This window comes from Prionailurus bengalensis, chromosome C2 (genome assembly GCF_016509475.1).
Source record: "Prionailurus bengalensis isolate Pbe53 chromosome C2, Fcat_Pben_1.1_paternal_pri, whole genome shotgun sequence".
NCBI lineage: Eukaryota > Metazoa > Chordata > Mammalia > Carnivora > Felidae > Prionailurus > Prionailurus bengalensis.
The window spans coordinates 42649580-42662974 of NC_057350.1; the positions used below are offsets into that span (position 1 = coordinate 42649580).

Genomic DNA, 13395 nt, shown 5'->3' on the forward strand with positions numbered 1-13395 from the left:
AGGCCACTGTCTCTCCTTCTGCCTTCATTAGGAAATAATGAAAATAAATAAAATAGTATCTGCTATGATCACAAGTATTTAGTACATGCACTTTTGTTTGAGTTTACTTCCCTGCCTTCCAAAAAAACACAGATATTTAAGCACCAACTCATGGTGATAAAATCAAATTTTACTTTAAAAAAAAAATTTTTTTTTCAACGTTTATTTATTTTTGGTTCAGAGAGAGACAGAGCATGAACGGGGGAGGGGCAAGAGAGAGGGAGACACAGAATCAGAAACAGGCTCCAAGCTCTGAGCCATCAGCCCAGAGCCCGATGCGGGGCTCGAACTCACAGACCGTGAGATCATGACCTGGCTGAAGTCCGACGCTTAACCGACTGCGCCACCCAGGCGCCCCAAATTTTACTTTTGCAAACATAAACATGAAGAAATGTCATTTGTAGCAAAACAAATTCAAATTAGAAATGTTTGTGTATTTCATTATTTAATTTCTAGGCAGCAATAGAGGTAAGAATTTTTTAATGTGGTTTGTATCACAAAAGGGTCTTGCTCTCTTGAAAAACAACCTTTTTTGAAATTCCAGGAAAGTCGAAGTACCATAAAATAATCAAGGCCTGCACACTGCAGGTAAAAACCCTTCAGCTATTATTGAAACGTAAGTATAATTACACACAGGAAAAAAATATCATCAGCACAGGAAAGATGCCTTAAGAATTCTTTGTTTTTTTCAAAACTGATGGACATGAGTGAGCTCTAATATCATTATGCTTAGAAATGGCTTCATCCAGATCCAACTGAACACCATTAATGTTCATTTCCATACAGCCATTATAAAAAGCATTCACTGGCGTGGCGCTGAACGGAATATCTGTAAGAACAGAACATTAAAATATTAGCCCAAGACTTTTGGCATCTTATTTGCTTACAACTAGAGGAACTATTCAGACTTCCCATTTCCAACCTAATTCTAATCATAAGGCAAATGTTAGTAATGTTATTCTATCCAATAAATTTATATTAAGTGACTCATGTATATAAAGTATTGTGCCTGGCACTGGATTCAGCATATCATGAGTTCCTCTGATTTCATAAACACAATCAGTCTCATCAAAACCTAAGATAAGTAAACACACTTGAAAAAGAGTAGAAAAGAGCATATTCTTACTTGCGATGTTCTACTTTATTATTTTCTCTTTTGAAAAAATTTTTTTGAGAGAGAGAGAGCATGAGAGCAGGAGAGACAGAGAGAGAGAGAAAGAGAGAGACAGAGAGAGACAGAGAGAACATCTCAAGCAGGCTCCATGCTCAGTGTGGAGCCAGATGTGGGGCTCGATCCCATGACCCTGGAATCATGACCTGAGCCGAAATCAAGAGTCGGGACACTTAACTGACTGAACCGCCCAGGCACCCTTATTATTTTCTCTTTAAATTTGTACAATAGTTTATAAGCATTTTTAAATCAGTTTTTCAAATGATTTTTCAAATCAAACTATAGCTACTTGGAAATCTTTTTAAAATGTCATGATAAATATATCTCTTTTATTATTGCTAGAATAAAAGCAGATTTCTGTATCTTCCCAAAAAAATAGCTTCTTGCTGAGCATAAAATGGCAACTCATGATAGGGAATTCACTTTTATGTGCTGTTTGGTGTTTTAAAAAATAATTTTAATAATGCTTCAGTGACTAGTTTAGGGTCTTTGGGCCTTTCTACACTTTCACTTTCTTCATCAGACTTAATACTTGAGTTACACCCTTGAATTCCTAAGAGCTATGATTCATCGTAACAACATCCATCTCTATACTTGCTTCTTTTTTGGCATCTTCTCTCCATCAATTTAGTTCCCAATGCACATTTTTCACCCTTTATTCTTCTTCCTTAGTGCCTTATGCAAAAAATATTCAGTTCAAATTTTCTACCTCTAGTTTGCCAATACAGTGAATAAAGTCCATACTTTTCTAGGGGCTCACAGCATTTTTTATGAAACCCTTTCAAGTCTGGCAGAGCATCAAAGATTATGCCACTATTATAAAAATCCTCAGAATCGTCAATTTTCCCTGATTTTTAATTCATAACATTCAATTCAATATGCCTATTTTGCATGTTAACTGGTAATTTACCTATCCCATTGTTTCTACTCCTAATATCTCAATTGTCACAGTTCTCCTCAATTTTCCTCACTCTTTTTCTAAACACATCTTACCTGAAGTCAATCTAAAGTGTTGGTGAAAAAGTCCTGGAACCACTAAAATTTGACAGTTTTACCTCTTTTGAACTCTTTTGTTGTCTGATTTACAAAAATTGCGTTCAACTAATTTGTAAATAAGGAGGTAGATTTTGATACAGAATTCATTTATTTGAACAATAATGATACTTCCTAATAATTATCCACAGTAACTTAAGTAACTTTGTAATAATTAACAATGATAGATTTTCTGTCTAATCTATCACTTTAATAAAATTTTTTTATGTTTATTTTTTTAACGTTTATTTTTTGAGAGAGAGAGAGAGAGAGAGAGAGAGAGAGAGAGAGAGAGACTGTGAGCAGGGGAAGGGCAGAGAGAGAGAGGGAGACACAGAAACCAAAGCAGGCTCCAGGCTCCGAGCCGTCAGCAAAGAGCCTGATGCGGGGCTGGAACTCACAAGCTGTGAGATCATGACCTGAGCTGAAGTCAGATGCTTAACCGACTGAGCCACCCAGGCGCCCCATAATCTATCACTTTTATAGAATCTTTACTTCTATTCCTCAAAAACCCAGATAAAATTTCCATATACAAAAATGAAGGCCCTGAGCAGTTAAAGTAATATAATGAAGATTACTAGAAGTCCAGACATCAAACTCAGAATTTTCCTAGGAGAATAACCTGAAAATGGTATCAGAAAATATTCCTCAAAAACTCTCTCCCTCAATTATTTTTGCCACTTAAAATGAAAGATCGATGCCAATTTCATATTTTCCAATATTAAGTTAAAAATGAATGTGCTCTTCCTCCAGTTTTCCCCATCTTACGGTAAATGGAATCTCCGCCCACGAAACTGGACATGCCAGATACCTAAGAAGGGGATCCCTACACCTGCCTTTCTACCCTATTAAAATTTTTAATGTTTATTTATTTGTTTTGAGGGGGGAAGCATGGGGGGGCAGAGAGAGAGGGAGAGAGAAAGTCCCAAGCAGGCTCCGCACTGTCAACACAGAGCCTGATGCAGGACTTGATCTCACGAACAGTGAGATCATGACCTGAGCTGAAATCAAGAGTTGCTCAACCAACTGAGAAACCCAGGTGCCCCAAATCCTATTAATTTTGTTTTCCACATACATCTCCAATGTGCCATCTTCACTGCCATCATCCTAGTCCGGCAGCTTTCTCATCTGTAATATGGGGATAATAATAGCACCTACCTCACTGGTCTATTTAAAATTAAAATTAAACAAGTGGATCCATTTGAAGCAGTCTGAACATGCCCAGACTGTTCACTAGGTACTGATTGATGCTTGTTGCTTCTGTTTGTTACTACTTCATTAGCCCCCAGCTCATCTCATCCACTTTTGCCTTCCACCTGTCCATCTCCATCCATCACGCATGGTATATTGACATACCATTTGCTTGCCTACAAATTTTTAAAGACTCCCATGGCTCTTACAAGAAGACTCAGGACCCCAGACCAGGTCTACAAATCCTCACCCAGTTCACAGCCTCATCTTGTACTACCATCCCCTTGCTCAATATGCTCGCACCACACCCATCTTCTATATATTCCTCAAGCGTGTCAATCCCCCATTCTGCCCACATATAGACCATTTCACTTGCATATTAATTCCAATTCCTACCCCATTACTTGGTTAAGTTTAATCCTTCAATTTATCATATTTACATCTTAGCCTTTTCTGTAGAGAGCTCATTCCTGGCCCCCACAACCAGACCAAGTCCCCATTTTCAGGCTCTAAGAGCAATACCTACTATTCCTTCAAAGGAGTTATCACTATTTTAACTATCCTCATATTTTCCTAACTGGTTACTTAATGACTGCCTCTACCACTAGATTGTAAAAGGCTTAGAAACAGGGATCATATCTTTTTTTTTTATTACTATGTCCCTGGTACCTGGGATGTAGGTTCTTAATAAATATAAGGTAAACAAATGATGGATGAATTAAAGAATAAATGTGAAACTCACAAGACTATTTGAGAATGAACTGAAATAATAAATATGTTTTTTAAAAATTTTTTAATGTTTATTTATTTCTAAGACAGAGAGAGACAGAGGATGAGTGGAGGAGGGGCAGAGAGAGAGGGGAACACAGAATCCGAAGCAGGCTCAGGCTCCGAGCTGTCAGCACAGAGCCTGACGCAGGGCTTGAACTCATGGACCGCGAGGTCATGACCTGAGCTGAAGTTGGACGCTCAACCAACTGAGCTACCCAGGCGCCCCAATAATAAATATGTTCTGACTAGGATAGTCAGCAAAACTTGGTTAGTTTTAGTTCACTATTAAAAACAATCAATAAACAAAATGTACCAATAAAATGTGAATATAAATCCCCAGGAAAAGACTAATGGATACCGTAATTTTGTCTTCCCTTCTAATGCCCTTTTATTAAAATGAAAATTTTAAAATAGTATCAATTTGATTAAAAACATACTTTGAAAGATGTTTTAAAGATAACTTTGAAAAAAAAAAAGTAAGAAGATACCTGGAAGGCCACCCAGGTAAGTGGACACTCTTTCTTTCATTGCTATGTCCAAAATGGCAAGTTGACTTTGAAGGTCTTCGGAGTAGATGATATCTTTTTTAAGTGGAGTCAACAGTTCCAGACTGGTTCTGTTGACCCTTACTTCCAGATGGAATTGTTCATTGGAACACAGACTTATGGCCTCTACCCGAGATACTACCATATTTTTGACAGATACCAGGATATCCTGAAAAACAGAGCAAGGACAAAATATAAGCAAGTATTAATGGTAATGCCACTTAAGAGTGACTTTGGGGTTTTTAAGTTCAAAAACTGACTTACAATGAGGAAAAAATAAGTATGATAGAGCCTCCCAATTCAAATTTAAAAATTTTGTTATAATAATCATAACTTTAAAATATACATTAGCTTTACGAATTTCAGGGTCAGCTAAAATGTATAGTGGCTTCTAAAAATTCAGTAAGCCAAGAGAGTTGTTTGCCTAAACTCATGTCTTAAGCAATATTTTTCTGTTTGTGAGCCTTCCTAACTTCAACACTTACATGTGAAAGAGGAAGGAGCTGAATAACCCTTTGTTGGGGAAAAGACTTGGAAAATGTAAAGTGCTTTAGTAAGCACATGCCAGCAAGACTGAAAGGGTTTTGTGTGCCACACAAGCAATCCTGTAAGACTTGGGACAAAGTGAGCGAAGAACTCCTGAGAGGGAAAAGCCAGGGTTCACCAGAACTAAGTTAGAGTATTCACCAGATGATATTCAAAACACAGAATGTTTTCATTTTGTTAACTTTTCAAAGTGCTGATACACAATTCACTCAACTTGTTGACAGTGATCTATGCATATAACATATGTGTATGTGGAAGAAATGTAAAAAGAAAATAAAATGGGGACTAGGAACATGGATGTTATGAGACGGTAGAAAGATAGTCTGAAATATTTACTTAAGAATCCAAGATACCTAGGGGCGCCTGGGTGGCACAGTCGGTTAAGCGTCCGACTTCAGCCAGGTCACGATCTCGCGGTCCGTGAGTTCGAGCCCCGCGTCAGGCTCTGGGCTGATGGCTCAGAGCCTGGAGCCTGTTTCCGATTCTGTGTCTCCCTCTCTCTCTGCCCCTCCCCCGTTCATGCTCTGTCTCTCTCTGTCCCAAAAATAAATAAACGTTGAAAAAAAAATTAAAAAAAAAAAAAAGAATCCAGGATACCTATGTTAAGTCTCTACTTCACAAATACAGGCTGTCTGAGGAAATCTGTTACCGTTATACATGTCTATATCCTTGAACTCACTAATATGAGTCTTAAAATGGCCAGCTGACAAACTGTTCCAGAATGATCAATAGTATGTGAAATAATGTTATGAAACGCTGCACACAGATCTTGAGAAGGCAGTCTGACATGGAAATGAAGAAGGAGAAGGAGGAGAAGGAGGGGGAGCAGGAGGAGGGCGGTGGGGGGAGAAGCAGCAGCAGCAGCCATGGAGTCAAACACAGAAAAGACCAAATAAACATCAAAGACATGGCATGCCTTAATGTCCTCTACTGCATGGATGTAGTGCTGAAGATAGGATTTCCATTTCATTAAAAAAAAAAAAAAAAAAAAAAAGGCAAACAAAAAGTTGAAATCAAGTTGAAATCTAAAACGTAGTAAGCTCCTAGTGGTAGACTGGAGATAAAAACTTGGCAGGATCTCTTAGGTTGCTTATGCTTAACCACTAGCAACTCTCTGCAATCATCATTAGTCTGCAAACAGCACATCTTTGTATTATTACAGACATGATTCAATTACATGTCTCTTTCCAAAAGCTACAGAGAACATCCAAACTAACCTGGGCATAAACACAAGCTTCTTGTTATAACTTGTTGGAATCCACTGTCAATGACACATGATCAGAGCTATTAGCCTCTAATAGAAGGCTGAATAATACAGATCTTCTGATAACGGTAATGTTTGCTTTTATCCAAGAGGTTTTTTCCTGTTCTTCCTCCTAATTTGAAATCAGAGTTGCCAGCAAGAAGCCAGGTGGACTGGTTTTACTTTTCTCTAGTTCTTTCTAATTTACTCATGGGAGAAAAGATTAAGAGTGCCAGAGAGCACAAAACATTATAATTAGGCACAGAATATCTGCGAGTGAATTTTAATCAGACTCACTTTTATGTTGTTAGCACAGACTCCCATGATAACTTCCAGAACTCTAAATAAAGGTGGATCTCTATGAACTCTGGGAAACCTCGAGGCAGCCTGTGTGTGAGTCTACCTAATCTTGGCTGTAGATGCAGTAACAGGCTTTTTAATTTCTCCTACTTCTTAGATCAGACCTTGGAAATAAGCCAGTAAGAAAGTAATAATAATGGACATTTATGGAGTCTTTACTGATGTACTAGAGACTGTGTGCCAAATACTTTGCATATGTTATCTCATTTAATCTTCAAAATAGCACTTTGAGGTAAATACTGCTAATATATCCACTTTACAGATAACAAAACAAAACAGAAAAACAAGAATCACTAAGGTTTAGTAAAGTTACCTGAAGCTTTTCAGAGGCGGAGTCTACCAAAGACAAGGCAAAGGGCACGGTGTAACCAGAAACCAAGGCGAACATAACACCAGTGCCCGCGGATGGACGAATATTCAAGGACACGTTTACTTGCCAGCCCTCAGCGTTGGATATATTATCTGTTTAAACAATAAAACAGAAGCAGGATCAGTGTATTCCTAAAGTACACCAGAAGGAATTATTCCAATCCTATTCATACTCAACGCCATTTTCGTGTAATACTAAAGATTTTAGTTCTCCTTTCTCAATGATCTATATAACTTAGGCAAAAAAAAAAAAAAAAAAAAAACACAGAAAAACAAAAGCCATTTTTTTTTTAAATGCAGGCAAAAAACAAATAAATAAAGCCCCATTCTTCTGGTCTTTCTAGAATAAAATTCTAGATGTGGTATTTCAGATTATTATGAATTTTCCCTGTTTGCTATTTTACAGATATTCCTTGCGCCTGTATAATCACCAGTGGTCAAATCTCAAGGTGGTCATATTTGAAAGCACACATTTAGAAGGAAGTTCACTGAATTTATTATAATATTTCTGAGGGAACACTTAGGTATAGCCCCACCACCCCACCATTCCTCATCCTTAAAGTTGGGGGGGGGGGTCAGTTCAAAGCAGAGGGAAGGAAAAATAAGGATTTATACAAAGGGGAGTTAGATATTTGATAGCAGAGAAATACTCTGAAATCAATTCTGGACTCTGAAATTCTAACAGGAACTCTTCTCCTGTGATTCTCTTGTCATAATAGTTAGTTAACATCCTTTTTATTCATTACTAGGTTAATTGTCTATCCCACTAGAGTACAGGCTCTACATGTCTCTAACACCATGTTGTTCTCCACAGCAGTCACTCAACAAACATGTGTTGAATTGATATGTTTCCAAAACACTGTAATTCCTAAAAATATTAATCCACAATTTGAATAAAGTCTTCCTTATTTAATAAGAAGTAATATATAGCAATAGCCCAAATACTGCTTGTAGATTTTGAAAAGGTAAATGTCAATGGAGAAAATAATGGCCCCCTGACAAGATGATCTTCCACTTAGCCACATCTAATGCTATTACATTTTTTCCTCCTAATCCTTAATTTCCACTCAAGAGAAAAAAAAAAATATATATATATATATAAAATATAATCATTTTGAAATAAGTAAATTTACAATAAGATATTAACAAACTAAAACTAAAATAAACATGCAAATGTACAGAAATTATAATGTAACTTTAAATATTAATTTAAAAGTTGGTCACTTTTGGGCAGTATGGTACTGGCACAAAACCAAACACTTAAATCAATAGAAAAGAATAGAAAACCCAGAAATGGATCCACAAATGTATGACTAATTAATCTTTGAAAAAGTAGGAAAGAATATCCAATGAAATAAAGACAGTCTCTTCAGCAAATGGTGTTGAGAAAACTGGACATGGACAGCAACATGCAGAAGATTGAACCTGGTCACTTTCTTACATCATTCACAAAAATAAACTCAAAATGGATGAAACACCTAAACGTAAGACAGGAAGCCATCAAAATCCTAGAGGAGAAAGCAGTCAAAAACCTCTTTGACATCACAGCAACTTCTTACTCAACACGTCTCTGGAGGCAAGGGAAACAAAAGCAAAAACGAACTACTGGGACCTCTTCAAGATATAAAGCTTCTGCGCAGTGAAGGAAACAATCAACAAAACTAAAAGGCAACCAACAGAATGGGAGAAGATATTTGCAAATGACATATCAGATAAAGGGTTACTATCCAAAATCTACAAAGAACATATCAAACTCAACACCCAAAAAACAAATAATCCAGTGAAGAAATGGACAAAAGACACAAATAGACACTCTTCCAAAGAAGACATCCAGATGGCTAACAGACACATGAAAAGATCCTCAACATCACTTATCATCAGGGAAATACAAATCAAAACCACAATGAGATATGACCTCATACGAGTCAGAATGACTAAAATGAACAACTCAGGCAATGACAGATGTTGGTGAGGATGCGGAGAAATCCCACTACTGGTATGAATGCAAACTGGTGCAACCACTCTAGAAAGCAGCATGGAGGTTCCTCAAAAAATTAAAAATAGAACTACCTTGCGACCCAGCAATTGCACTACTAGGTATTTATCCAAAGGATACATGTGTGCTGTTTTGAAGGGAAACATGCACCCCAATGTTTATAGCAGTGCTATTGATAATAGCCAAAGTATGGAAAGAGCCCAAATGTCCATCAACTGATGAATGGGTAAAGAAGAGGTAGTGTGTGTGTGTGTGTGTGTGTGTGTGTGTGTGTGTGTGTGTGTATAAATATATATATACATACACATATATATACATATATAAATATATATATACATATACACACACACAATGGAATATTACTTGGCAATCAAGAGAATGAAATTTTGCCATTTGCAACAACGTGGATAGAATTAGAGTATATTATGCTAAGTAAAATTAGTCAGAGAAAGACATCATTTGACTTCACTCATGTGGAATTTAAGATATGAAACAGATGAACATAAGAGAAGGGAAGTAAAAAAATATAAAAACAGGGATGGGGGCAAACCATAAGATACTCTTAAATATAGAGAACAAATTGAGTGTTGCTGGAGGGGTTTGGGGTGGGGGATGGGCTAAATGGACAAGGGACATTAAGGAAGACACTTGGTGGGATGAGCACTGGGTATTATGTGGAGGGGATGAATCACTGGAATCTACTCCTGAAACATTATTGCACTATATGCTAACTAATTTGGATATAAAATTTTTTAAAAAGTTGATCACTTTCAAGTTATCCATGAAATAGCTAATTACTTATGAAAGTGATTTTTTTCAGACACAATATAACTATTTTCATTTTCTTTTTTTTAATGTTTATTTATTTTTGACAGACAGAGACAGAGCACAAGTAGGGTAGAGGCATAGAGGGGGAGACACGGAATCTGAAGCAGGCTCCAGGCTCTGAGTTGTCAGTACAGAGCCTGATGCAGGGCTTGAACTCATAAACCGTGAGATCATGACCTGAGTGGAAGTAGGAGGCTTAACTGAGTGAGCCACCCAGCCACCCCTCATTTTCTCTTCAGGGAGTTTTTCCTTCAAGCAAATTATTGTGGGCCTAGTTTTTTCCTGCATTCAGTCATCAACTTTAGTTAAAACATTTTAAAAAATCATATACAGAACTAATGTTGAAGACATTGCATTAACTTATGTTAGGAATACAAAAAGTACCAGCGTAAGATTCATCCTTAAAGCTGTAGCAATACTTCGTAGACTGCAAATAAACACATTTCACATATAATTTTTTTCTTGGGGCGCCTGGGTGGTCCAGTCAGTTAAGCATCCGACTTCAGCTCAGGTCATGATCTCACAGCTTGTGGGTTTGAGCCCCGTGTCAGGCTCTGCGCTGACAGCTTCAGAGCCTTGAGCCTGCTTCGGATTCTGTGTCTCCCTCTCTCTCTGCCCCTCCCCTGCTCTCTCTCTTGAAAATAAACATTAAAAAAATATATATATATAATTTTTTCCTAAAGCAGAGATATCAGAATAACATTAAATTTGTGACGCAAAATTTAGTCACTCAAATAACGGACTCCTAAACAGAAAAAGACAAAGAACCTAATAAGATAGTTAAGATATAAAAATAGCTAATTAGCATCTGGAGAGATATTCAACTTCAGTAGACACTGGGATAACCATACGTAAAACTACAAGTTGTAATTTTTCAACTCTCAGATTGGAAACAAATCTCAAGCACAAACTCTCTTATTCTGTTGGTAGGAGTGTAAATTCATAAAACATTTTTGGAAAAGCATGTAACTGAGCAACAGGAACTATACATTTGCATAATCTTTGACGGACAGAATCTAAGATTCTCTCCTACAGAATTAATCATATAGAAGTACAAAGATGTATGTCCTAGGATATTACAGATATATTATTTGTACACACAAAAACCTGGATCAGTCTGGCAAGAGCTCCTGTTCTGCTTAAGACTGTAGACAAAACTGGAAATAGCACTGCTCCTGCCCTTACAACCACAACAACAAAAGACCAATTATATACTTAAACACAATTTTTCTTGAACTGTCAGGGAGCTGTGGTTGCAGAGCAACTAACAAAGTAGAAATCTGAAGAAAGATAAGTGCTTCCATGGAAAGACAGGAAGAGTTTCCTCTCTTACGCAGAGCAGACACCAGATGCTATACAATTTGATGAGAAGAATTTAAATAAAAATATTAACAAACTGATAATTCCAAATGGGGGCTCATATGAGAATACAGAAACCCTGGGAACTTCAGGCACATGAGGAATCCACACCCATTTATAGGCTCTTCTTCATAGACCTTAAATGGGTACTCAAGAGAAAAATGGGGCAGAGAAAGAAATTAGAGAAAGCTTCCCTCCTGGTGCAGGCCTAGAAGAAAGGAGCAGTAACCTGAAGGGAGTATACAAAGTCCCACCCAGATCCTTCTCTGTCTCCTTTAGGCAACAAAAGTCTTACAGCTTTGGGAGAAAGGCAACAAACTTTGTCATCATTAGGACACATACAAAGACCCATTACATCTTCAGGTTGGGGAAAGGAAACTGGAAAAAAACAAAACAAACAACCAAAGAGCACCTACCATGGAAAAGAAGCAGAAAAACATCTTGAGTCTTGACCATTAGATATCTCCCCCGCTGGTGGTTGGGAGGGGGGAAAAGAAAAGTCAAAGGATACAATATCTGCCAAAAATTGAATCTGTACCAGAACATTAGAGAATGCTCTCCAGACCCCATTGCCTTGCTACCAAATGTCAAGTAACAAGAGCATTCTTCTGGGGTGAAGCAAGACCATGGAGAGACACTTTCTTGAGGCATACCCTAAACAGAATACCTAAAACTAACGATGGATCAGCTATTAAGAAAAATCTCTAGAAACCATTCCCTACCATAAGCACTAGGTAACAATAAAGGAATTTGAAGAATACTCGTGGAAACAAGAAAGCTTAAGCAGCTCAACTCTTGATGAGACTGATTCAACCACCTTATTAAGGGCCTAGCAAAAGCAGAAATATGCTCATTTCCAGACAAAAATATTATTTATCTGTCTCTACTATTCTACATAAGTTGCTCATCTTTAAACCAAAAATTATCCAATTCAGAAGGAAACAAAGAAAAACAACATATCGTCAAGAGACAAAGCAGTCAACATGACCAGTCTTAGCTATGACTCAGATATTGGACCTATCAGACAGGGAATTGAAAATAATTATGAATAATAAGTTGAAGGCTCAGGTAGAAAATGTGTACAGATGGACAATTTCAACAGAGGGGTGGACATTTTAAGAAACAGTTACATGAAAATGCCAGAAATGAAGACAAATCCTTTTGATGCATTAATCAATAGACTCAATACAACTGAGAAATGGGTGAACCTTAAAATAGGTTAATCGAATTTACTTGAAATTGATCGGGTTATGTGCCAATAATCTTTAAATAATAACATAAGCATATTCAACTACTTTTTCCCCCTAATATACTTCAAAACGTTAATTTAAAAAATATATAACAATATGAATTAGCCTAACACCATTCCTGGCACATAGTAAGTACTCCATAATGTTTACTGAAGGAATTACTGAAGTTTGTCAATGAATAAATTGAGTCATTAATGAGAAAAGAGAAGTAAAATGAGAAATCACTTACTATAATCTATGCTAAATAGGGCAACTCCAGAACCAGGATAGTAGGAACCCTTCTCCACAGTGACAAGACAATGCTTATTTTGTTTTTCTTGAATAATTTCCTTTACTCCCGAAGCTCCTTGATTCATCAAATTCCAGCCTCGTATACATCCATCTAGACGAGGGTTAATCTAACCAATTGAAATATAGGTCAAGGAGTGCAACTTAAACAAGTCAGACTCAGAGTGGTTTAACTGAATACAGATGCAGTTTTCATTTAGAGGGAAAACCCTTTCTTTGACGACATTTTTAAACATTTTAAATGTTTCGAATTTTATCTAATTTTTTAAGGTATCCTTCAGATGGACAGTCTTTTTCAGTTTATGCCATCACAGAGCCCCACTGGGATCCTAATGATTTTTAACACCTCAAGTCCTACTGGCCTTTCCCAGCCAGAGATGGTTTTTCTGCTCTCAAGTTCCATGTGC

At 37.1% G+C, this 13395-nt stretch overlaps 1 protein-coding gene across 1 annotated transcript in view; it reads right to left on the reverse strand.

Annotated features, from left to right (window-relative positions):
* Positions 1-465: 465 nt before the first annotated feature.
* Positions 466-13395, reverse strand: part of PROS1 (protein S) — a 76794-nt gene continuing 63864 nt past the window's right edge. The window contains exons 12-15 of the mRNA XM_043593905.1: positions 12930-13098; positions 7212-7360; positions 4693-4918; positions 466-868 (exon numbers count right to left, since the gene is read on the reverse strand). Coding sequence (XP_043449840.1) covers positions 708-868; positions 4693-4918; positions 7212-7360; positions 12930-13098 — 705 coding nt within the window. The 3' untranslated portion in view covers positions 466-707. The remainder of the gene's footprint in view (positions 869-4692; positions 4919-7211; positions 7361-12929; positions 13099-13395) is intronic.